Source organism: Epinephelus moara, chromosome 2 (genome assembly GCF_006386435.1).
Source record: "Epinephelus moara isolate mb chromosome 2, YSFRI_EMoa_1.0, whole genome shotgun sequence".
Lineage (NCBI taxonomy): Eukaryota > Metazoa > Chordata > Actinopteri > Perciformes > Serranidae > Epinephelus > Epinephelus moara.
In genome coordinates this window covers 39,161,487-39,187,318 of record NC_065507.1, presented here as the reverse complement: position 1 = coordinate 39,187,318, position 25,832 = coordinate 39,161,487, and the positions used below count along the sequence as shown (strand labels likewise).

The 25,832-nt window shown below is 41.2% G+C and overlaps 1 protein-coding gene across 1 annotated transcript in view; it reads left to right on the top strand.

Moving 5' to 3' along the window:
• Positions 1–5,623: 5,623 nt before the first annotated feature.
• LOC126397504 (melatonin receptor type 1B-B-like) overlaps positions 5,624–25,832 on the top strand; it is a 123,943-nt gene continuing 103,734 nt past the window's right edge. Inside the window, exon 1 of the mRNA XM_050056348.1 lies at positions 5,624–6,125. Coding sequence (XP_049912305.1) covers positions 5,930–6,125 — 196 coding nt within the window. The 5' untranslated portion in view covers positions 5,624–5,929. The remainder of the gene's footprint in view (positions 6,126–25,832) is intronic.

Below are 25,832 nucleotides of genomic sequence, written 5' to 3'. Positions count from 1 at the left end.
ACCCGTTTTCAGTTAACTTAGAAAAAACATCTTGGAAAAGCTAAAATTGTCCATAAGTGAAAAACAAAACAAAAAAGTAGGCTATAGATAGTGACTGTGAATAGTGGCTATATTCATTATCCACCAAGAAAGTTATGAGTATGCGTGTGTGTGACTGTGCGTCAGTATGTGTGTAGTGTGGGTGGAGAGTGAGAGGCACGAAGGCCCACTTACATTTCATGTCTTGTGGTAAAGTCATTTTCCAAAGAGGTCAGGTCTTTTTTCCTTAAGAGCTTTCTCAGCTTCCTTATGTTCTTTGAATACATGTATGTAGCCTACTACAGTGCTTGCACAGCAGTTTGTCACTCACAGATTAGGCAAGATCACAATATAGAATGGAATACAGTAGCTCTTGAACTTTGCCATATTCATACAATATTTTTTCTCTAGGTTCCATCTTTAGTACCCAATCATGTTTAACTGTACTGTAAGTACTGAGCATAATTGCATAACTCTGTGGATATTGTGACATTGATCTCATCCTAAAGCCCTTTTCACACAGAGCGCGCAAAGTGCAGATCTCCGCCGATGAACCCATTCATTGTGTATGTGCTACCGCGTAAAATCGCGCTCTGTGTGAAAGAGGCTCACATTGCCGCTTTGTCAGTGGACCTTCACATCTACATATTATGCACTAGGTATCCTCCTGCATCTGCTGTTGACATTCCATGGGATGTCAACTAAAGCACACTGTTAGGTTTAGAAACAAACATCATGGTTCTGCTCTATGTCCATAGAGACGGCAAACAGTCCAGGGTTTGCTGGACCCATCCAGCACCCCTCCCGCCTGCCCTAAAGGGACTTGTATTACCAGTTACTTGTTTGTAACTTGTGAGTTACAGTTGCTGTATGTAACTTACAGTTATGACCAGTTACTTGTATTACGTTGTTACCATTGTTACTGACAGTGTTTCAAACTGATGCTGTCCTGTGGAGTATCATACCGCAGTGACAGGTGACTCCTGGCCACGTTATGAACTGACGCTGCCTGTCCGTGTATCATACTGTCACGACAGGTGCCATGCACTGTAACATCACATCGCAAAAGGTTCCATCCGGCTGCGTTACAAAGTGACGCTGCTCGGCGGCATATCATACCACTGCGAAAGGTGGCTTTTGGCATCAGGTGTCTGACACTGAAATCACTGACAGTATTTGATTACTTCAGAATGAGAACGGGCTGGACATTGGCAATAAATCAAACCTTGATGCCTATGATGAGTGAGTGTTTTTCATTGGTTGTCTTGTAGTAGGCAGGTAGATAGGCCAAGGCATTGTAATTTCTGAAACTATGTATCATTATCAAAGGTATTTCTAAAAGAATGGAAGTCACTGACCAAGCACGAGTATACGTCAACTTCGGAATAAGACTGGGTTGTTATTAACTGACACTGCCTGTCCAGGTATCGTACTACCTTGACAGGTGCCATCTGGCTGACCGACAGCATATCATAACACTGTGAAGATTTGAGTTCGGCCAAGTTACAAACTGATGCCGAAATCAAAAAATACAAACTAATGAAAAAGATCTACTCCAATCCTGATTATCTGTATTAAAGGCCAGTACTCTACTGCACAGCTATCTGTGCTGGAGTAGTATCAGGGGAAATATCAATAGAGGGAGGGAAACCTGTGACCTGAATAGTCATTGTACACACTTCTCCAGTAGAACAGAAGACAGTGTAAATGCACCGCAGGGACCTTAAAAAGGCTAGTACTGTACACACTCCATGTCTGTCCATACACCTCCATGTTTGTCCCTGCACTTAAGGCACTGGGGAGATGTGTTCTTCCACTCCTCAGCCCAGATCCTTGCCACAAGGTTCCGGCAGCAGGAGGAAAACATGGGCTGAGTCATTGTATCTTATAAAAACAAACATGTAAATGGGAAATATGTTGAAAAATACTGATTGATATTACGGACTGTATTTTTGAAGTATACATTCAAACTGAGATAAACACTGTTTGTCCACACCAAAAACAATATGATGTAGGCACGGACTTTTCCAGTCACCTCTCCGGCAGCTCCACTAAATATGCAAAATAATGTCTATTCTGAGAGTCTTGGTAGTGCTTTTTGTGGTTGGTGTTGGATGGTGGTGGCGTGTAGCTGTGAGATGCTCATCAGGAAATCAACTCACTAGTCTGTAAACGCTCCTCCTTCAACTCTGCTAGCTGGCCAGGTCAAGGTTTTCAAAAGTAAACATCGGTAAACATCGAGTAAAAGATTAAGGAGAGGGTCACCAGCTACAATCCTGACCACATGGACAACCAAAACCATCTCCACGTCCATCTCTGAATCTAAATCTACAAGCCCTGAATCCAAAAACGTAAATGTAAATAAAACAGAATGTATTGACTTGAAAATCCTATTCAACCTACTGTATATTCAATTGAATACAGTACAAAAACAAGATACTGAATGTTTAAACTGATAAACCTTTTTTTTTGTAAATATAGACTCATTCTGAGGCCCTGTCTATACGTATCCAGATATTTTTCTAAAGGGATATTTTCCTCGTACGTCCACATGCAAACTGAATTTTAGGTCACTATAATGGATATTATTTTGAACACCCTCTAACATGAAAATTTATCAAAACTCTGGTTACTTTTTATCTGTGTGAAAAACGATGATGTATCTTCTCAAATCACGCATGCCCACTGTTGCTTTGTGCAATGAGCAAATGCTAGAAACAGCAATAACAGTGGCGTACTACTGCTCTGCTAATATTTTGTAAGCAATGCTTGGTCTAATTACTACTTTACACTTAAACTCACCACTTCACGAATGAATGGAGACATCTGCTGCACCAAGAGCTTTTGCTCCACCTAAGCGTCTGGAGTTTAAAGTCCACTAGAACTGACGGTTTTGGATCAATACCGGTCGAACCAGCAGATGGTGGGTCACTTTCCAGAGTGGGATTGTTTTTGATGATAACTGTTGTATAACGGACACTGACATTTTGAATGGTTCACGGCCAATTCTGCGCGCCCAGAAAGAGGAGCAGGATACGTTTTTTCTCGAGGTAAGCACAACACAGTTCATTCACTCTGTCCACTGAACAAAGCCAGCCAGAGCCACGTTAGCTTGCAGAGCTACATTAGCTTGCAGAGCCACGTTAGCTCTTCACTAGTGAATTTTTCTCAGCTGAGAAATACTGATGGGTTTCTTCGAGGAGAGAAGTTAAGGTCTGTCGCTAATTTGGATATTGTATGTTGCTATGGCTTTTTTGAAGAAAAGAAAAGTCAGTAAAGTAGTCTGAAAAAGCTAAGTTGTAACTGAAGCTAGCTAACTACTGGCTAAAGAAATGTTTAGCTGTAATTTCTGTGGCAAGTTGCTTAAGACACTGAGGGGTTATGTACTAATTGCAAACTTCATTGAAATGAACCACGTTTATTTAAGTGCAGTGGAACGGGTTGCAAGCAGACATTTAACCGATATGGAGCATTTAAGGCTCATTTTTACTGGAGGCATAATGAATCTGCTCCTATTAACGACGGCTGTTACTGCTTTTAAATGCGCAGTGGCGTCGTGTGGGCGCCAATGTCACGATATTAAGGATCTAATGGCTCACTTGAAGGAGCATATTGTGGAAGGACGTGCTGTGAGTTGTCCAGTCAGAGGATGCACAAATGTTTTCAAGGTGAAATCCTCATTTACTGCCCTCATGTCACGGAAACACAGAGATTTTGCAGACAGCAGTAACGTTATCAGCATTCTCGGAACCCATCGGCTGTATTCGGCGTCTGACTTCCGGCAGACGGCGATACAGCCTCTGGGGGCAGACCCTCGATTTTTTGGCATTCCGGTTTGATTTGGGCGGAGGAGGCGAATTTCCGTTTCCGACTTCCGTTTATATATAAGTAAATATGCTGAACCATTGCGATGGATTCAGAGTTTGCAGTGACGCCAATTATGTTCCGCCTCGTTATATCACCGCATGGACCGTTTAACCTGGCAACAACTGCAGCCGGTCAATATCACACGGACTACAAACAGCCTACAACCGGAAACCAGGGCTCTTCTGCTCTTCTTCCCGAGGCAAGATCTCCAGGGAGAGGAGGCTACATCATCAAATCCTGCCTAAGGACTATTTCAGTGTCAAGGATCTTTCAAATTCTACTGAGGACAGAGCCCTTCTGTCAGAGAATTTTCAACGACGCATGTGTGTATCCTCAGCGGGTATAAAGTATACCTACAATTCTTTGCACACAATTTACTGGAATTGAAAGAATTGGGGCCTCAAACCTGTGCCAGCAGAACTCAGCAGGACTTAGATAAGTTTGTCATTTATTTGGATTAATATCTTCAGGAGTTTTACCATATGAGCATGAATAAAGTATTTACAGAAACCTCATGATTTACACTTTCCAATGTGTCCACTGCCTAATAATAGGAGATTTTTTAAAATAACATGGTTTAGAGTGTGATTTAGATTTAGCCTGTTTTTAAGTAATCCAGAACTATATCTCCCTAAAAGTCATGTGACTCTGAAAATACTGCTTACATTTGTTCAAACTGTACAACATAAGGGAGTGCCAAAATTATCACAGTACCCCAAAACCCCCTCAGTCCTCAGAGGGTTAATATATTATTTAACATCAACAGTGTCCTTTTTTTGAGGAGGGGCATAAAAATTTAAATAGTTGTATTTTGTATTAATTAATTGATTTATTTTTTAATCTGCAAAATTACACCATTTATCATGGCCAGAAATGGTTAAAACAGAAGTCATCATTGAATTTACAAATTTCTGACAGTCCTTGGACACATAATGTGCAATGAGGCTTCCTATAGAAAAAACAACACGTCTGAGCCTAAAATAATCACTATTCTGCATCTCAAATTTGGCCACAAATAAGATGAACCAATTGCAAGAACTCACCAGCATGCACGACAAAAGTGAAAAACTGAGGCTTTTCAGCTCCAGGATTTTTTCTCTAACTTTTAACTTTCAACCATCAAAGGATAAGTTTTAAAAATCTTATAACTAATTTATGGTGGATGGAGGATCATGCATTTTCCCTCAGTCACTCAGGGAGGCTCAAGGAAAAATATGTGTAGCTTTGGAGAGGGTCAGCAAAAAAGAAAAATAAATACATAAAAATAATAATAATAGTAAAAAAAAAAAAATGAAGTCACACCAGCATCCTCTGATAGGTAGAGAACAGTCCTTATGGATTTTTTTTTTAAATCAAAAAGAGAAGTAGGCTACAATTGGATAACTAAATGTATGGGGTTTAGGGGAAGGGATCTCTGCTGTGGATATATCCTCCATTGGCGTATTAAAAACAGTGTTCTATGACAGATTCTTATAAACAAGCAATGGAACAAACTAGTGTAATCACTAAAACACATCACTGGATAAAATTTCATATCAGCGCAGTGAACAAAAGCCATCTAGTGTAGTACAGTACAACAGTGATGAGACCGCAGCGGAATGCCAGAGGAGGCTCACAGAGTTGCCTCCAGTCCCATAGGTAACAGAGAACAGAGGAGGGGGAGGAAGGAGGGTGTGTGGGGGGAGAGGAGTCTGGAGAGGCAGAGAAGAGGAGTGATGAGGAGCATGAGGTCTGGAAAGACAGTGCAGAGGAAAGAATAGGTGAAGGAGCAGGAGTGGGGATTCAAGTGGCGCATCTCTGCTCTCAGCATCCAGGGTCCGTGGACTGTCTTATGGGACTCGGTGGGCCGCGGTCCGCGCCAGGTGGACTGGCAGCGGGGCGGCTCCGGACTCTGGCGCAGGTTACGCCGCTGGACGCAGTGACAGAGAAAACCCGCGGCGGCCACTGAGGGACACAACTGACATTTTTGGCTGTCACAGTGAAGCAGCATGCCAGCGATCACTCACACCGACCGCGGGGTGTGAGGAAGAGGGGGAGAGAGGCTATGGACATGCAGGGGGATGACTCGCTGTTGAAGAACCGGACGGTACACGGGCCGGAGCCGAGCCAGGGGGCAGCGCGCCCTGCATGGGCAATCACAGCGCTGGCGAGCGTGCTGATCTTCACCACTGTGGTGGATATCCTGGGAAACCTGCTGGTTATCGTGTCTGTGCTTAGGAACCGCAAACTAAGAAATGCGGGTAAGAAAGCTATTGTTACACGGTTTAGGTACTGGCGCGGGCGTGTGTGTGTGTGTGTGTGTGTGTGTGTGTGTGTGTGTGTGTGTGTAAACAACAGAGAGAGAGAAACAGCGGAGCATGGAGCACAGATGTGCGGTGAAATGACATTTAGAGGTGAGCCGAGCTGGGCTTTTATGTTACCGACCACACATCCGCAACAGTCGAATAACCGTCAGTGTGTTGGCAGTGAAGGTATGTCCTGTCTGGAGCCACAATAATACCAGGACAGCTGACATCACATGGTGTTTGATAAAGAGAAAAACGTTTGTAGTTCCTTCATGTTAATGGGCAGAGAATGAATGAAGAACATCACATGTGAATGAATCCTGCAGAAATGAATGAGTTTTGATTCATTGTCACTGGTTCACTGAATGAGTTGTTTTCATCTGTCTGCCTCCTCCATCTCTGTCTCACCAAACTTGTCAGTCAAATGGATCCATTACCATTCCATACAATACTTGTAGGCTCAGTGGAGCAGTGGATCTGCCCCAGCAGATTGATAGCTTCACTAAAATAAGTGTGGTTTATTATGTCATAGTTAAGAAGAAAGATTTTAGCCAGGTTAATGCAGCTTGCAGCTTTGAGAAACAGCTTGCATCCTGTCTTGTTTTGAGATAGATTGAGGTTAGGGTGAGGTTTAAATAACTGTAGACCAGGGAATGAATGTCCAAAGAGAAAGTAGGCTATTGTTAACCAATGTGTGTAAGTATTGTGTTCAATTCATCATCATATTTTATAAGTTACTGCTGCTGTGTTGCTCTACACTGACAACATTAAAATGTAAACATTATATTAAAAAACCCTTCTGTTGATATGAAAGAGTTAAAACATTAGCCTCATGTAGGACCAGTTGTTCTCTTATACTTCCCATTTACTTATCACAGATAACTTTGTCTGGACGGACAACGAGGTGGAGTTGCTACAGTAACAGATCTACACTTTGCTGGAGAAGCGTTGATAAATTCAACAGGGTGAGCAGCACAAACAGAGCTCGGCATTGTTGTTATGATGGTCGACTTTTTCGCGCGTGCCTAGTGACTGGAACCATAATGCGCATGTGCGGAAAATCTCCGTTTTCAGAGGAGCTGCATATTGCAAGTTTACATGAGAACGGAGACGGTGCCGTTTCCAAAGAATTGCACTCTGGAACCCGTTTTCAAAATGTTGCGTTTTCAGGCTCCCAAAACGCTGCTGTCGTGTAAACGATCAGCCAAAAGGCAACTAAAGTTTACCGTTTTAAGTTGAAATCGTTGTATAAACGGGACCTTAGTAAAGCAGTTTCACATTACAAATCACTGTAACTGCCATGCTGCTCATTTCATTTAGGATTTAACTAATGCAAAAATGCGAATGGCCCTATTTGGAGCCAGTATTTAGTTTGTCCCTTCTGGGCTACTGTACAAAAATCGTGGCGGCACAACATGGCAATCTCTCCATACACAGAGACCTGTTCCCTATGTAGATATAAATGGCTCATTCTAAGGTAACAAAACACAACAACTCTTATTTTCAGGTGATTATACACCAAGGAAAACATACACATTTTATTATATGCCATCTCTGCCAATATATCCCCCTAAATCCTACACACTGGACCTTTAACAGATTTTTTTTTTTTTTCAGCAAAAAAGCATGAGCTTTTCTATTTTCCATGAATGATTAACTCATATGAATATATAAAGTGATGCTTTAAAACACATTGGATATATATTTTGTGTTGTATTTGTCATCATGCATCAAAATATCCTCAGTTTCTGAAGTATCTTCTGAAAATACTGTTCTCATTTGTGTTTCCGTGTTTTTTTGCATCAGCCACTGTACTTTGCAGCCCCACTGCTAGGAGAGCATTAAAAAACATGGATTTTTTAATGTGAAAATGCTCTATGCAGTGTTTTTACTAGATCACCTGGTCCATTTGTTTTGGAGAGGAATAGACCTCTACTGATGATTGGCTCCTGAACGTCTGGATCTTAAGCTTTAAGAGAAAAAAGGTGAACACACATTAGCAGGCGCTTGGATAGTGGCTTGTCTCAGACTAGTCTCTTATACAGACGCCGATGACGTCAGCACGCTGGCTGACTCTGTCAGCCATAGGAAAGTTGTAATAGAACTAGCACTGGCTCCCAGCAGCAGTGATGTGATTGGATCCAAATCCGTGTACTTCCGTACTTCCTCGACCAACGGCTGATTAGCTTTGCCTTACACCCGTCTACACCGGAATTGCTGTTCCCCGAATTGTTGTCCGTAGTACAACAGAAAAGGAAGTGTTCAGTGCATCGCAAGAAGAGATTAAAATGGATATGATTTCATTTGATTCAGCTATATTGCAGAGCTGCAACATCCACAAGATTGGAGAAATTAAGGATTTACAGTGTGCCATACCTATGGCAACGCCGTCACGTGGTCTGGATATCCCCACCCATATCTATTACAAAACGAAAGACAAATGTCCCCAGACTCCCATTCCGAGGTAAGGGAGGCTGGTCACGCGAGGCTAGTCTCAGACATGCCAAACAGTGTTGGAAAAAGACTGATTTGTAACATTAAACTGCTTTATTAAATGTTTTTACCTGTTTAAATCACCTGATCTGTGTGTTTTGAAGAGGAGGAGACCTCTGCAGATAATTCGGCACCCAATAAAAACCTCCTGAACAATGAACACTGAAAGAATTCTAACCAGGAGAAGTTTCAGCTTGTTGCAATTGGTGATCCTCCCTGCTTGATGCCAGTAAATCCTCCTAAATCTTAAAAAACAAATCTTTAATGGAGGGCATTAAAGTAAACTCCAGAGGGACACCAAAAGTGTTAGGATAACATCTTGGTGTCCCTGAATATCCAAACAATATTCCATAGTAATTTGGCGAGTAGCTGTTGAGAAATCGGTGTTTGGCGGGCAGACCTATGTGCCCCTGCATAGGCCAAGCCTACAACATAGCAAAATGGACTTTTCATTCCAGTGCTTTAGATGTTCTAATTAGAAATGCAAGATTAGATATGATACACAAAGGGTTACTTTCCTCTGTCTCGTCCAAATAATCTGCTTGTGAGAGCTTTGTGGCAGATTGACAGAAATGCCAGCAGAACCGCTATGGCTGCCTCTCCCTCCAAGTCTGACAGCAGCAGATAAATTGTCTGATTTATCTGCTGGCTCACCTACTCTGGCACTCCCTGTGAGGCATTCACCACACGCATACAGCTATTATGCAGGACATAACAGAAACATCATGTTTAGTTTAATGGGGCTACAATATCTGATAGCTGACAGGTTACCTGTATGTATGGCAGCCTTTACCATTACAATAACATTGGCGTGCCCTTTATATTTTGGTATGTAGGTGATAAGAACTAATTGCAGCAGCACTGAATTTGTAAAAGTCATTCTTGACCTTAGAAACATCAATTGCAAAAACAGTTTCATTACAAGATCTATTTAGTAGCTGTACAGGGGCTTTGTATCACAATATAATATCTTAATGATGACGATATAATTATGAAACCCCTTTATGCTGAGCATCATGATGTTACTGAAAACTCCCAAACAGCTACTAAAGGATTCTTGTGGTAGGATTGTTTAGAGAGGTTTACAAAGGTCAGAAACATCTCTTACTTTTAATTATCTGCTCACTCAGTGTGAGTTTCTTGCCCACACTGGAGGGAAAAACAATTCCTCACTCTTTATTGGCTTTGTATTGTGTAAAGGTGCCTCCTTGTCACTTAGATCTGTTAGCAAACAACAGAAAAATGCCTAAAAGATGCTGTGTACACTAACAGCAGGGTAAGGAACCCAAAACTTTTTACAAGCTGCCAAATAAAAAAACTCAGCCTTTATGAAGACAAAACTGGATGGAGGCCTGAGGCATCAGCAGGAAGAATGGGAAAACTTAGGACCCTAACTCACATAAAAAGGTTACGGCTGCTAATTTGGCTGGACAGACTGTAGAGGTTGAAGCTAACTGAGCTATGCAAGGCCTGGTTTTGATCTTTGCAAGCCTGCTGTCAGGGGTGGTCAAAGGTATACAGATGACCCCAGCCCAAGGCCAGGGGGGGCATGAAAAGTGGTTGACCCTTTCATGGGATCATGTACAACAATTTACTTGCCGACTTATATCACTGACAATACAAGTTATATGTACTTACATGTTAAATAAATACATTTTTATCATTAAAACACATTTCAACATGCCATCTAATACTCCCACCTCCTGGTGGTGTGGTCCATCCTACATGGGTCAGGTGCATGATGTGCAAAACTCGCAAGTGTTGCTAATGTAAACCTGTGAGGCAGACTGCAGTCTGACAAGTTAAGTCAGAATGTCTCACCAGAAATCAGGGGCTCCAAAAAGAAAAGTCAGCAGCAAAGCTAAAGGTGAAAAGTGAGGCAGAGTAATTTTCAGTAAAAAAACACAACAACTGCTGTATCGCGCTCAGTTTTAAAGCTACAGTGAAGACACAGGTAGCATGTTAAATTACAGGAGCTAAAGCATCCATTGGTACTAACCTATCTTGTCGGAAATGGAGTCAAATAACACTCTAAATTTATGCTAAATTTTGAAATATTTTATTTTTGCACACTGGGGTCCCTAAACAGTCTTGGAATTGTTTAAAGTGGGTATGACAAAAAACTTGGAATTAATAGCCATATACTCTTTAACACATACAATTTGATCAATATTTGATTAAAGTAGCCTCAAGATTGAATGAATAAAATAAGAAAAAAAAATATTTGTTCATGTTTTGGATGGGGGCCCACTTTTAAAAATGTTAACCCCCTGCCCATATTTCCTGATGGCTGGTCTGAATATTTGTTTGCTTAAATGATAATCTTATCTCGTGATTTCATCAGATACTTATAATTGTCAATTTCTTTAACACTCAAAGAAATTATTTGGTTTATTGTTTGGGTTTATGTATTTCAATTACATATAAAACTTCCATCCAACTGAGTCACGTAATACTAACATAAACCATCAAAAATGCAATTTATTTCATTAAATTATGTAAAACTGAGATGAATACACTGAGAAATTTATATAACTATAGCTCAGAAAATTTACCTAATTTTCTTTAATAAAGTTTATTAAATAATTGCTAATAAATTCTTTTTTTAATATGTTGAATGTATATGAATAAGGTATATGTAATTATGGTTAATAAATTCTATGTATTTCAAATATCAATCAACATATTTTACATATATAATTTATTAACAGTAATTACATGAACTTTATTTGTGTAAATTAGGTAAATACTATGAGCTATAATTACATAAATGCCATGTTTTGGTTCATGTTAGGAGAATTACTCTACTCAATTGGATGGAAATTTTATATGTAATCGAAATATGTAAAACTAGCAAAATAGACCAAATTATTTATTTTGTTAAAAAAATGAGTAAGATCCCGAGTAAAATCTACAGTGCATGTCTAGTCTAACTTTACTGATTGCATTAAGTTCTCAGGAACTTGTAAGACTCGTGCGTCATAAACTTTTGGTTTACATGCAGCACTTCTTGTTGCTTGTGTTGAGCAGCTCTGACTGAGATGGGAAGTAGAGTGGAAATATGCTTCCCTCTGGCGAAACCAGAGTACCACTGTACTTGTGTACGGGGCCTACTCTATTGACTTTGGGGATCTTTTACCTTTTCATTTGGCATACTTTTTCATTACTCGTCCACCCTTAGCAGTAGTGATGACATTATTATCCACAAAATGAGGCCTGCATACTTAGTGTGCTGGGTCACTGTAGACAGCAGGTTCTCCTGATTATGGTCATCCACAGCACACAAAGGCTGGTGTTTTTGGAAAGTGGTGGAAGCTTAAATCACTGTTGTACTAATTTTTTGGTTTACTGTCAGCATTTATTGTTTTTGTTTATGTTGAGCAGCTCTGGAGCCCCTCTGGAGAAACCGGATGTGTATCCTTGTATTTGAAAAATACCTGAAAAACTGAGGACATTCCCATCAGCCTCAGCTGCACTTTGCTTTACTATAAATAAGTAAATACTAAAATGCTAGTCTAGGATGGTGAACATGGTTAAAGCCGCTACAAGGAACTTTTAACTGGATATACAAAAGTCTCTCGTTTCTGCTGATGTCTGTGCGTGACCTACAACAGCAAATGAGACCATCGGTGTGAAGATAAGCTATTTCTATATAGTGTATATCCATACCTTTAGGAAACTGTCTCCGGGTCCGCCGCAGGTCGCTTCCAGGACAAAGCAATTTACGGCACTCAGAAGGCACACGTCATCTTACCTAGCTGCTTACATTTAGTGACTCTTATAAATAGTCGCTATTCCTCCTCCTCGACCCGACGTCTGCGGGGAGTTAAAATAGCAGCAATCATTGGGTAAAAGTTCTGTGAAAGCACTGGACTCACCAACAGACAGCCACGTCTCAGTCACACAGAGAAAACCCAATCCTCGGGGAGTCAGGAAATCCTTCAGGATAAACGTTTTGTTCGCTAGCGATCTAGCATTTACCAGCCCAATCCTGGCAGGAGCCGGCGGGTCCACGGCGTTAGCTGTCCGGGGAGCCACACGCAGAGGCCGCAGGTTGTGCAGATTCACCCGCCAGTGGGGACAAGGAGAGCAGGGGCTCATCCGGACCAGCGACAGGTACCAGCCAGGCATCAACAGGGTCCAGCGAGTGCCGAGACATAAAGAGGCGAGGCACCGCTCCGCTCCATACTCAGTCCAAGAAGCCGTGGAAGTGCTCGCCAAACAGGCCTTCAGCCTTACCTGCCGACTGTTGTGTTTACCCCGGTGGCTGTGGTGCTTTCGCCGGAGAGGTGGAGCTGGGGCGCGACAGAGGTGAGCTGGGATCCTCGATAGGAGCGGGGGCAAAGTTTTCCTGTCTTGTTGTTTCATTCATCCCCAAAACAAACACATGCGCGAGCCAGGTAAGCGTCTTTACGACAATACACGCTAGAGCTCATGGGAAATGTAGGCTTCATTCCGGCAAAACACTACCGCTTTTGTCCACAGGGTCGCCAAAATCAACTCAAAATGAAAGTTCCTTGTAGGGGCTTTAACATCAACATTCTAAAATGAATGTGATGAATTGTCATTGCAAGCATGTTAGAATGCTGACATTAGCATTAAGCTCATTGCACAACTGTGCCAAAGTGCAGCCTCACAGAGCAGCTAGCATGGCTGCAGAGAAATAATGAATTTTGTTCTACATATACAGTGTTTCCTCTAGGATTTTTTTCAGCAGCGGAGGTGGTGGGGGGAGGGGGTGAGAGACACCACCCTCCCCCCCGTTTGGATGTGAAATACGAAAGTGTTTGATTCTGATAAACTGCATGTTTGAATGTTGTTTCTGTGTCGGACTGTCTCTGTCTCTCTTTTTCTCTTTCTGTCTCTCTCTCTCTGAAACATTGATATTGATATTATAAGTTATCTTCAGCTAATAAAATCTACCTTTTTCTTTTCTCTGGTTTGCTGCCCTATTCTTCAAGACGACAGACTCTGACCTGGTGCTCCAGTGATGATGTCACGTTCAAGAATAATACAAATGAAAATTTGGGGCTGAAGCCGAATAATATTAAACGCTTGGCCGAATACCGAGTACCGAATACCGAATGCCGTTTTTTAGTTTTTCATTAGTTTTTGCAGATGAACCCCCTCCAGATTAGTGTTGTCACGGTACCAAAATTGGATCCCACTGTACGATACCAGTGAAAGTATCATGGTTCTGAGCAGTATCACGATACCACAGCAAAAATGAGGCAGATGTGCCTTTTGTCATTTATAAAAAGAAAAAAATCACTTTTCTATAATACATCAATGATATTTCAATGGAATAAATTACTTATTGACTTATTCATACTTCAAAAACAGCATCAATAAGTGATGAACATAGGGGGGATCAAAATAAAATAAATAAATAAAATAAAAATCAACCAGCCACCCTCCTCCCCTGACAAGTCCCTTCATAAGTAAAGAACAGTCCCTAAAGTGCGGTGAGGTTTGTGGGCCGTTACCTGACACTGAAAGACTAAAAGAGAGAAATGTGAACGGCTCGTTTCTCCTCTGATACGCCACATACTGTGTGCCGCCACGGCTCGGCTGTTCAGGTACTTTTGGGCAGTCATGACAACAAGTTATTCTCCTGGAGCCGGACTTCTCCATTGCCGGTAAGCCGTTATCATGTGCCGCCGTATTTGACAGGAATACGTGTTCCTGTCTGTGTCTGTGACCCCCGTTCAACCCACAACCGGCGGGATTCGCCGTTTTGTTTCAGCTGCTGGTTGAAATCTGTACTCACACAGCGTGCTGAATGATTTATTTTGCCCGCACAAAACTATTTTTAGTCGCAAATGCGAGTGAGGTGACGGACGGAGTAAAATATCGCCACACTGCCGACATTTTACTCCGTCAGTCGCCGCACACTGTTTGATTGCGTTATCAAAACACGCTGCTATTATTCGGCCTTGCTTTTCACTTATTCCACCGAATACCGAATGTGTGTTTTTTTGCAATATTCGGCCGAATATATTCGGTGCATCCCTAAATAGGAGCCTTACCCCACTCCCCCCTCCCCTCACCGCTGCTCTCCTCACTGCACTGGCTGCTGCGCTGTGCAAGTGCACAGATGTCTCAGAGCGGTGGTGGTGCATTTGCAAAATAAATGTTTTGAATGTAGCGGAAACACTGGTAGATTGTTTATGTTTTCTAGATTAAATTTTATTTTAGAGTGTTCTTTAATAAAATAAAAAATCCTATATTTCTTTAATTTATCTTTATCATGCAAAGGAGACTGTCTACGGGTCTCTGCAGGACTTGCTATATTTTTCGCCCTGCCACTTCTTATAAAGTGCTCTACAATATGTACCTCTGGTTTCTTTTAAACAAGTAGCAAACTTTTAGCCTCTCTGTACACAAACATCCAAACTTTCCACTCCTGACATTTAGCAAGTTGTTGTGCACCTTCCATTCATTTGTTTGTGGTTAAGTTCACCCTCTGGCAGATTGCTATCATTGGTATAACTGCATGTAAATGCTGATAATGCTAACACTATAATGTTATTTTTAAAGGGTTTTCAACAATTATGTAACAATAACATTTACAGCAATATAATATAGAATAGGCATAATGTATAGTATGGTATGATTATAGCATGTAATACTGTGAAATATTATTGTATAAAGTAGAATATATATTAAAAAAAATAATTAATAAGTCCGACAGAGACACAATGGAGAGACAGAGTAGTGTGTGTCTTGGGTGTGCTAGATGCTCTGTGGAAAGTAGGTGTGATTGTGTTTGCGGTTTGGCGAGGGGCGGCACAGCTGGCAGGTCAGACTGATGTCACAGACTGTGGTCTCTCTTTCTCAGTGCTGTTGTACAATCTGACAGCAGTGGGTACAAATGAGCGCCTGAGGCGCTCTGTTCCGAACTGGTTGGGGGCATCTGGAGGCTGAATGAGCTGCCCATCTGCCATCATAGAGAGGGTGAGAGGGGTTATCTATGATGAACTGGTCCTTCATCTTCCTCTCTGCCACTGACACCAGACAGTAAAGTTCCAGACTGAGCACAGAGCTGGCCTTTCTTACCAGCTTGTTGAGTCTGCTGGCCTCACCAGCCTTGATGTCACCCCCAACACAGCACAGCAAAGAACAGAGCACTGGCTACAACAGACTGATGGAAAGTCTGCGGGAGCCTGTTGAACATACGCATGCCCTTTTTACACGGAGATCACACAATAGGACTGCGACCAAGTCCTGTGTTTATGCAGCCTTTGCATTTCTATACAGAACCAAATGACAGTTGCATCATGCCACCCCAGTGTGTGATTTTAGACATCATGCCAGCTTTGCAGAATCAAAAGAGGTGTAATGGGCGTGCCATGGGACACAACAGCATTGACCTCTAGTGTGACATATATGCATCAGCAGCACTTACGGTAATAAATGATAACAATAGCATAACATGACAATAATAATTATTTACCACCCCTGTTACATGGCTGCTGATCTCGTCCTCTGTTCAGAGTGTAAGGAGCTCCCGGACCTCAATGTTTTTCCAATTTATGTACATTTTTGACCATTGTTCCTCTTCTTTTTAACTGCTAACTGCTACTCTTTAAAACTCCCACCGTGGGTCGCATGCAAAACACTTCATCATCAAATGTAACACCTGTGCCACCCATGATCCCATTCTGCCTGATGTCCTGTTTATACAGACCATGTTTCGGCACTGTTACCACCTCCGAAGCCAGCTTAAAGGTGAGACAACTGTGTTCCTCCATTCTGCAATTGTACCTTACAGAACAGCAAGGTGGCATAATGGCTTGTAATTCCCTCAGGAAGAACCGTGTGATCTATTCCTTCCTGAAAAGGGCGTTTTTATTTATTTGAACCCCAAGGCACATGTATGAGTCCAACCTCTTAACTTTCTCTGGTTTCTCTGGTAGACCACCACCAGTTTTTGGTCATTCAGGTAATTGTTGCACCATGTGACTCAGCTCTATCAGTCCTCTGTGCTCCTCCTTGTCTTTGTCAGTGCTTCCAACAATGGAGGAGTCATCTGAGAATTCTTTAAGGTGGCAGGAACCAGAGTTAAAGCAGAAGTCTGAGGTATAAAGAGTGAAGAGGAATGGTGCCAGTACAGTTCTTTGAGATTCATCAGTGTTGCTTAACACAACCTTAGAGGTACTACTATTCACTCCAACATACTGTGGCCAGCCAGTGAGTCAGAAATTTATGTTGCAGTCTCAAGGTGCAGTTGCTTTGCCAGAAGATTCTTCCTTAGAATGCATGGTTGGATGGGGCTGAAAGCACTGCAGAAGTCAAAGAACATGGCTCTCACACTGCTTCCCTGCTTCACTAGGTGCGATAAAGCCTTGTGCAGCAGGAAGATGATGGCATCCTCCACTCCACTGTGTAGTTATTATGCAAACTGTCTGGCTGTTGTCATGCAGTGTTCTTACTTATACCTATGAAAAGTAATAACATGTAATCATCCACCAGTAATTTGTGTGTAACCCATGTTTTGCCAACACACACTTGTAGTTAGGTTTAGGCAACAAAAGCACGTGGTTGGGTTTAGGTTTTGGCTTTACAGTCACACGGGAGGCAAACTCAGGCCTCCTGGGTGAAAGTCGGTGGTTGTTGGACCCATTCACCAAAGTTGGACTGTTGACCCCTTAACTTATGATGTCTGGCCACGTATCAGGCAGACATGAAAGGACAGCTTTTTTTCGTCAGTGTCTGACACCGGAAGTACCTGCCCAAGTACCAGTATTTGATGACTTCGGAGTGAGACCCAGTTGGAAGCCAGCATGCTGACTAAAAATACACAGGAGCATCATGATGCTGCCATCATTTAGTTCTGTGTAAAAGTGTAAAGGCAGCATGAAGAAGAGACTTCATAGCAGCTCTATAGCACGTTCTCTGTGTAAGGGCTACCAAGGTCCTCTCTGACCTTCACACTGGTTTTCCTGCTGCAGCAACAGTATCTCCAAATCTCCTCTGGTATGTGTGCTGAAGGAAGTCCAGCTCCAAATTGGTAATCCAGTAGCTTGTCACGGATGTAAACCATAGTGTCCAGGCAGCTTGTACTCCACCTGCAACACCACAGATAGAAAGGTTGCAGTAGCGCAAGCCAACCTACATAACGTGCTTGTGATTCACATGAGTATGAAGTTGAAAAAGTCCAAAAACAAGAAATAATAGCAAGAAACCTACTCTTCCTCACTCACATAATCATTTTTAACTTTTTAAAATGGGGGACAGGGGTATATGGGTAGACTTGTTGCAGTTATTCATTTAAATGCACAAGCACATATTCATTTCTGGCAGATAATCAAATGCTACTTCAAAATCCCATATGCTTAGAAATGTCCATTCTTAATGGCACTCCACTCTGTATAGTTCTGCCAAAGAAATAGTCAAAGTTTGCCAGTTTGTTGGCTATGTTTCCATTTCTGCATGGGATTAGTTTTACAGTTGAAATTGGAGTAATGTAATTGTTACTAGGACATGTCTCTCCTGACCAAATCTGTCATGTAAGTAATTATTACTGTGGCAAAAATCCCCACTTCTTTTGACTAACTGCAAATGGTCAGTAAAAATAACCCCAGGTAGAATTAGTTCCATCTGAATTGACATACTGGAGATTTTTCAGCATAATTCTGCAGGGGCCTGTACGTCTACACAAACCATGTCATTGTGGATCCTCTGCTTAAATTGCACTTGAAAGAGGCCGAACTTAATCAGCCACAGACTCTAGAGTGTGACCCAGTTGTGAGTTTGATATATGAATGCTGCATTCATATATTAAAAGTCAGCTGCAGGAAGAATGTATGATGCATGGACCATTCTTGATGTGATGACAACATGTAAATGAAGTAGATTCATAGTCTCATCTTTGTAGTTTTGGAGACAGGTTATATTAGCATTACCCCAACAGTCCCGCCCAAAGAGAACTTTAGATTACCCAAACCCTTTGACTTTCCATTGCTCCACAATAGAGTAAGGTTAAACCCAGTCAATGATGGGAATGTCATACAGGTTATCTCATCTTGTGCTGGACAATTATACATCTCTGACAGAATGTCTGCCTAAAAAACACAGTAGGAAGTGTGAAGAACATTTACCAAGTAGGCACGGTCTCATGAAGAGGTACTATCAAGTTGCATGATGGGGAGGGTAGGTTTGATTGTTTATGGAGCTTTTTGCCATACCAGGCACAATAAGGAAGAATGTCTTAGACTCTGTTGATTTAAACCATTCTTTTTATGCCTCCACGCTGTAGCCAGAGACATTATGTTTTCAGGTTGTCCTTCCATCCGTCCATCCGTCTGTCTGCCTGTCTGAGGCGCCGAAAAGGGGGGGGGGGAGGATTCTAGGGGCCCATGATTAAGAGGGGCCCAGAGAGGCCCCTAATAATAATATTATAATACTGACAAAAAATAATATGACACTAAGTTATTAACTAACTTATAATCACAAATATATTTTATTTCCAATGTACTGGTAACAATAACTTTATTTGTTTTGGAAACATTAACACCCCCCCCTCTCTATTTACCTAAAATGGTTCAGTCCAACTGGATCAGCTGCAGTGCACCGGTAATTTGTCACAGACAGCGGGTAAGGAGGCGGAGACGGCAATATGCCTCAAAGATCAGGTAGCCAAAAACGTAAAGAAAGCACACTAAGAGAGGAGATAGAAGCAAAGGGTCGACAGTATGTCACCCAGTATTTCAAAAAGCAAGGTGGGTTTGTTAGTGGTTCATGTGGTGGAAAGTTATGGAATATTAACTTTGTCCCTGGTCTATAAGCTAGCTCACTTTTCTCCCCATGTTAGCTCATATTTCTGAAGAAAACTCTGGATTTTTACATTTCACTGTTTTAGTTAAATAATCAATACAGCCAAACTCAAATGTTTAGCAAGCTGCTCATATTCAATCAGTTGACCTCCCCTCTGTCAAAATGATGCCTCGTTCCGAACAGATGCATCAAGTGCAGCAGCAGCAGCAGCAGCAGCTGTCTGTCAGCCCCCAACTCCACCTGCCCCTGAACCAGTACCCCCACATGAGGAAGGAGGTGAGCAGCTGTGTGTTGAATTAATATTAATGATATGCTTTATTACAGACTCAAATGTCAGATAAGAACAAAAAACAATACACACAAACGATATAAAAGATGAATCTATTATTATGGAAAAGATTAATTAAAATAAATGAAATAAAAATCGTTCTGAACAGTTTTAATGGTTTAAAAAGCATATGTATATATATATATATATATATATATATGTATATATAACTTTCTTGTTTTGTTAAAATTCAGCTATCACTGAAATAGAAGAATTGCAGAAGGAACAGAAGAGAAAATTTGTGGTGTGTGCAGCAGACTGGGTGACTGCTCTCAATCCAATCAGAGAAATGTTTACATATTCTGGAAATCAGAAGATTAAATAGATTAGTGACCATATACCCTCATATATGTATTTTTTCACCCCAAAGCCAATGCCACCACATGTGAGTCTACAGTTTTGGAGATAAATTAGGCCTACGAGAGGGAGACAGTGAGCAGTGGGGGATTGTTAGTGGAAATCGCATTTTCTTTTGTTACTTTTGGTCAAATCACTGAAAGCACCTTTAAGTAAAACAAAATGGTGGGAGGCCACCTGAAACGGTAACTATGATGCTATTACAATAGTTAGGCTACATTATAGGAAATACTGTATAATTTATGTATGTCATGTACACTCTACAGAGCCAGGTCCAGGATCCTCTTCAAGTTTGTCAGGGAGGAATGTGGAAGTGGAGGAAGAGATTGTTCTTTTTTCACAAAGGATAGTCAAAAATACCATCAAAATTCATAGTTTTATGTAAAATAGCATCAAAAATTTTCGCCGGCCTCCTTGCCAGCTCTGTAAGGGGCCCAGTAAAAATTATTTTCATGGGGCCCAAAATCCCTGGCTGCCTGCCCTGCTGCCTGTCCACCTGTCAAGACAGGCAGCAGCATTCAAGAATGCCTTAAGGGAATTTCTTAAAATTTAGTACAAATGTCCACTTGGACTCAGTGATGAACTACTTAGATTTTGGTGGTCAAAAGGTCAAGGTCACTATGACCTTGTCTGTCTTATTGTCATGAACCTGATATCTCATGAATGCCTTTGGGGAATTTCTTCAAATCTGGCACAAAAGTCCATGTTGACTCTGCGATGAACCGATTAGAATTTGGTGGTCACTGTGACCTTGTAGGTCTAATTTTCGTGGACGCGATACATCAGGATCACCTCAAGGAAATCACTTGGACTTAGCAATGAACTGTTTGAGTTTGGTTGCCAAAGGTCAAGGTCACTGTGACCTTGAATTTGTCTCATTCTTGTATATGTGATAGCTCATGAACACCTTGAGGGAGTTCCTTCATATTTGGCACAAACATTCACTTGGACTCAACAATGAACTGATTAGATGTTGGTGGTCAAAGGTCAGGATCACTGTGATCATGTCTGTCTCATTCTCGTGAATGCAATATCTCAGGAATACCTTGAGGGAATTTCTTCGAATTTGGCACTTGGTCACTTGGACTCAGTGATACAAGTAATACAAATAAATTGGAAATATACATATCATGCATTCTAAACCGATGAGAATAACATACATTTTTACCACAAAGTTAACACCACTTTACTCAGAGTCATGACTCAGTCAAGTGAAAACATACCCACACACCTTGCTATAATCAGCACAATGATCTCTTTAAAACTCTTTACAGTGACGGGATCTCCCGTGTTCACCAAGGATAGATGCCCATATCTGTTTAGGAACCAGAGAAAAAAAGGGGAATGACTAAGGATGATAACTCAAGCACTGTACTAAATTAGTACACAAAATGCTTGTACTTGAGTGTTTCCATTTTATGTTGGCTAACTTTATACCTCTACTCCACTACATTTCAGAGGCAAATATTGTACTTTTTACTCCACCACATTTGCCTGCCAACTTTACATTTGAGATATATAGAATATGATGCATTGGTGTAGATTAAACTACCCAACAGTTTAGAAACTAGTTAAATTAGCACAACCTTTAACATCTTCAACAGTGAAATGCAACATACGCAGTAGTAGTAGTAATCCAAAAACATCATCTATAATAGTAAATCACTGACAGGGACCAATTTGTATTGGATTCACAACCTTTCTTTTTCTCGTGTGGTATAAGTGCTTTTACTTAAGTAAAGGACCTGAATACTTAATAACCTAGAAGAACCCTCCGGCTGTGAAATGACAGTGCTTGTATACAGACATTATTGGCATGTGTGAGCGCATTTGGATATAAACAAGAGGCTGATTGACCGGTAAGGTCATTGGGTGATTGCTAACTTTCAGAATGCATCGTGCTGTCTACAAAGGGAGCCAAGCAGACCTGCTGAGAATGCATCGTGCTGTCTACAAAGGGAGCCAAGCAGACCTGCTGATGCAAGTGTGACACCTCAGATTCTGTGAGTACAGACACAACCTCAATAGCATATAAGTTCATATACTGTACACGCACACACACACACACACACACACACACACACACACACACACACACACACAAGCCTGGTCACACTCTGAAGTTGTTAAATGCAGCCTTTTTGTCCGTGATTTTGCCGTCACACACTTAACGCCAAAAGTCAATTTTTGCAGTGGTAAGATACGCAGATGGCGGCATGAGTTTGTAACACGGCTGGACAGAACCTGTTGTGGTGGTATGATATGCCGCTAGATGGCATCAGTTTGAAACACTGGCAGTAACGGTGTAATATAAGGAGGTGGTAAGTCCCTATGGGGCAGGCGGGAGGGGTGGTGGATAGGCCAAAAAAGCCTGGATTTTCACTTGGGATTTTCACGCCAGTGTTAGCTTCCCATATGAATTTAAAGCCAAACTATTATGTTATTTTCTAAACCTTATCACACACTTTTGTTGCCTAAACCTAACTGTGTGCTTTTGTTGATGCCCAGCTGTTGGTAGCAGTCTCCTGGAACATCAAAAACAGACGTAGAAGAATACCTAGCACATAATATGTAGACATGAAAGGCTACTGATAAAGTGGCAATATGTGATGACCTGTTGCACTGTCAGTGCTTATGACAAGCTGAATTGCACATGTAATAAACCTTTAAGACACCATGTCATTGAAGACAGTTTTACTCCCCTGTGAAGCAATGGTAAATAATATAGATTAAATGAATACCACACTTGCTGTTTAAAACAATTAGATTGTAAGCACATATAAGGACATATGTATTACCTTATTAACTAATTTATTCATAACTGCATCGTGAGTGGTACATAAGCAGTTAAAAGACATCGTTCGTAAGACACAGTTGTGTTGGAAGCACTTCATGTTATTCGCCTACAGTTTCAATGTACAGAGTTCAAGTTCAATCTACAGAGTGCTCCTGTGTGATTCATAGCTGAATTATCCAACAACAATCAGCAGCAGACTGAACATTTCACTGTACTATTTGTCAGTAACTCAGTGCCACTGTTGCACTGTAGCTCCAACATATTATCAGGTTCAGGACCAGGATAAAGACATCCCTTGATGCCTCTAAATCAGGAACCATTTGTAATAGTCCTAGATCTGTGTCCTCATCCAAGAATGGCAGCTTATAATGAATGCAATGAATGAAAAATCTCAGCACACAACAAGTCACTAAACACAACAGCAAGTCACTAAACACAACAGCAAGTCACAAAACACAACAGCAAGCCACAAAACATAGCAGCAAAACACAAAACACAATAAGTCACAAAACACAACAGCAACTCAAAAGCACAACACCAAGTCACAAAACACAACAGCAAATCACAAAACATAGCAGCAAGTCACCAAATGCAGCAGCTAATCATAAACATCGCAGCAAGCCATCAAACATAACAGCAAATCACAAAACACAACAGCAAGTCACAAAACACAACAGCAAGTCATAAAACATAACAGCAAGTCGCAAAACATGCAGAATTTGTATTTTGTATTGAACAATGATTCCTTGTTGCTGACTGCATGCACTGTCTGTCAGTCTGCAACAAACAGAAGTAGGGATTTGGACGGTTAGTCGACTAATCAAATACATGTAGTCCACTGAAACACCTGCATTTTCCATACATAACACAGGATGGGCTTAATAAATGAACAAATGGATCAGTTATCTTTATTTACCGTCAGAGTTATTTTTGGCATAAGTTTATTTTATGAATAGTTTAATTGACTCTGATGTTTTCATTTGAAATCTTCAACTGGCCAGGTAACAGAGTCAGCGAGAGGAGAGAGGTGAGTTGATTTCCCCATTCTGATGAGTGTCTAGAAGTCATACAATCAATTCTGTCACAAAAGTACAACTGAATAAAAGAGAGTATAAATTGCATTAGCAGTGCTGACAAAGAGGGGACCAGACTGGCCTGCGCCTAGCAGCCTGTTTACAATCTGCTGGGGACACTCATTAAAATATGCAAAAATGATTAAGATCAGTGTATATGATGGAATAGTGGAATTAGAATGTGTCAGAGGCCACCAAATTTGGGCTTTTACGGACAAAATTTTCCCTAAAAACTCCCCTAGCTGGCTGCTTTTTCCCACAGGTGGGTTACATATCCTTGTGGAAAGCTCTTCATACTATATTACCAGAGAGCAGGCTTTCTCCTTCATCTTCGGTTTCACTTATCTTCATTCTTTCTCTTCGGGCACATTTGGGACACAGAAATTTTCCTTGCTTTAGGCCATGTGATATTAACAGAAAATTGTTCATAACTTTAAAAAAGATTTAGTGCTCTGCTAGTGCTTCATTTTCATCTGAGTGCCCTGATTAATACATGTATACCAAAATAGACTATATATCATGATTTACTGGGAGAAACCAAGAAATTATATGTAAAATCAGACATTCAGCACCCCCATATAGCCCAAATGGAATGATCCTTTGTTTCATAACCACATTTTCCTTCCACTGTGACAATTTAACTGTGAGATAGGCAGTTGATTCTGGCTCTTATCAAATCATGAAAAACTTGACCATTACAGTAGTGTCAGCAAAAGCCGATACTGATATTGTCTGCAATCCAGTAGCAGTTGCTGCAGCACCCAACTTCCAAAAGCTATGCTGCCCACTGTAGATGACACTAAGCTGCCTTCGGGTCCCCAGCAGCCTCCCAACACTTCCAATCTTCAAACTGGAGTATAAATAGTTACCTTAAAGGCTTGGTAGAGGTTTACTGTCTGTCTTTACTGAAATAAAATTTGCAACTGCTGCTATTGCTCACATCACTACAACTGCAAATAATAGTACAGTTTCTATAACACTGAGTGAGTCTATTGACATAAACGTTGCTAGTGCTAGCAATACAGTTGTGGAAACAAATCAATTTAATTGTTTCTTCCCACAGGACAATGTGTTCCTAGATGTCATGTGCAACATATCCATGGTTAGTAGAACAATAGAGGATATCTGTGGTTTGGATATGGCAGCTCTGTGCAGAGGGACAGACAATAGGCAGACAAGAAAAGAGATTACCAGAAACAGATAAATCCCTTATTGGCTTTAGTTCATTCTTTTTGCTGACTTTCTGCAAGTTTTTTTTAGATGGTACACAGGGGTTGTGATTTGGGAATAGGAGGATGAATAAAAAGTAGGGGTTGTGAGCTCAGAGACAGTCTGTGTCAAGCTGCTTATCCTTGGGGGGGGGGGGGGGGGTGTCTGGTGGTGATTGTAGTTTATGGTATTGTAGTTTATGGTGTTGTATTGTGTTGTAAGGTGCCGATTCTATTTTATCAGCATGTTTTGTTTGATAAAACATCAGCAAAACACAAATTGAAAGGTGATCCTGCAGTCATTTTTATACAAATGTTGTTTTATGGTCAAATCACCATCGTGCTATCACAATGTATCCAAACTGTGGGCACTGGGGCATCCAAACTTGGGTTGTTGTTATTTTCTTCATTCAACACACACACACACACACACTATGATATGAGGGGTGAAACGTATCAGCGAACACAGACACAGTGCATTCACTGCGTACTTGATACGTGTACATTGTGTGTGCAACCATCACCGTGTACTTGCTTCGTGTACACTGCGCGTGCATTCACCGTGTACTTGTTACACATGCAATGCACGTGCAATGCCTGCACACGCCTAGACGTGTGGTTATTAGA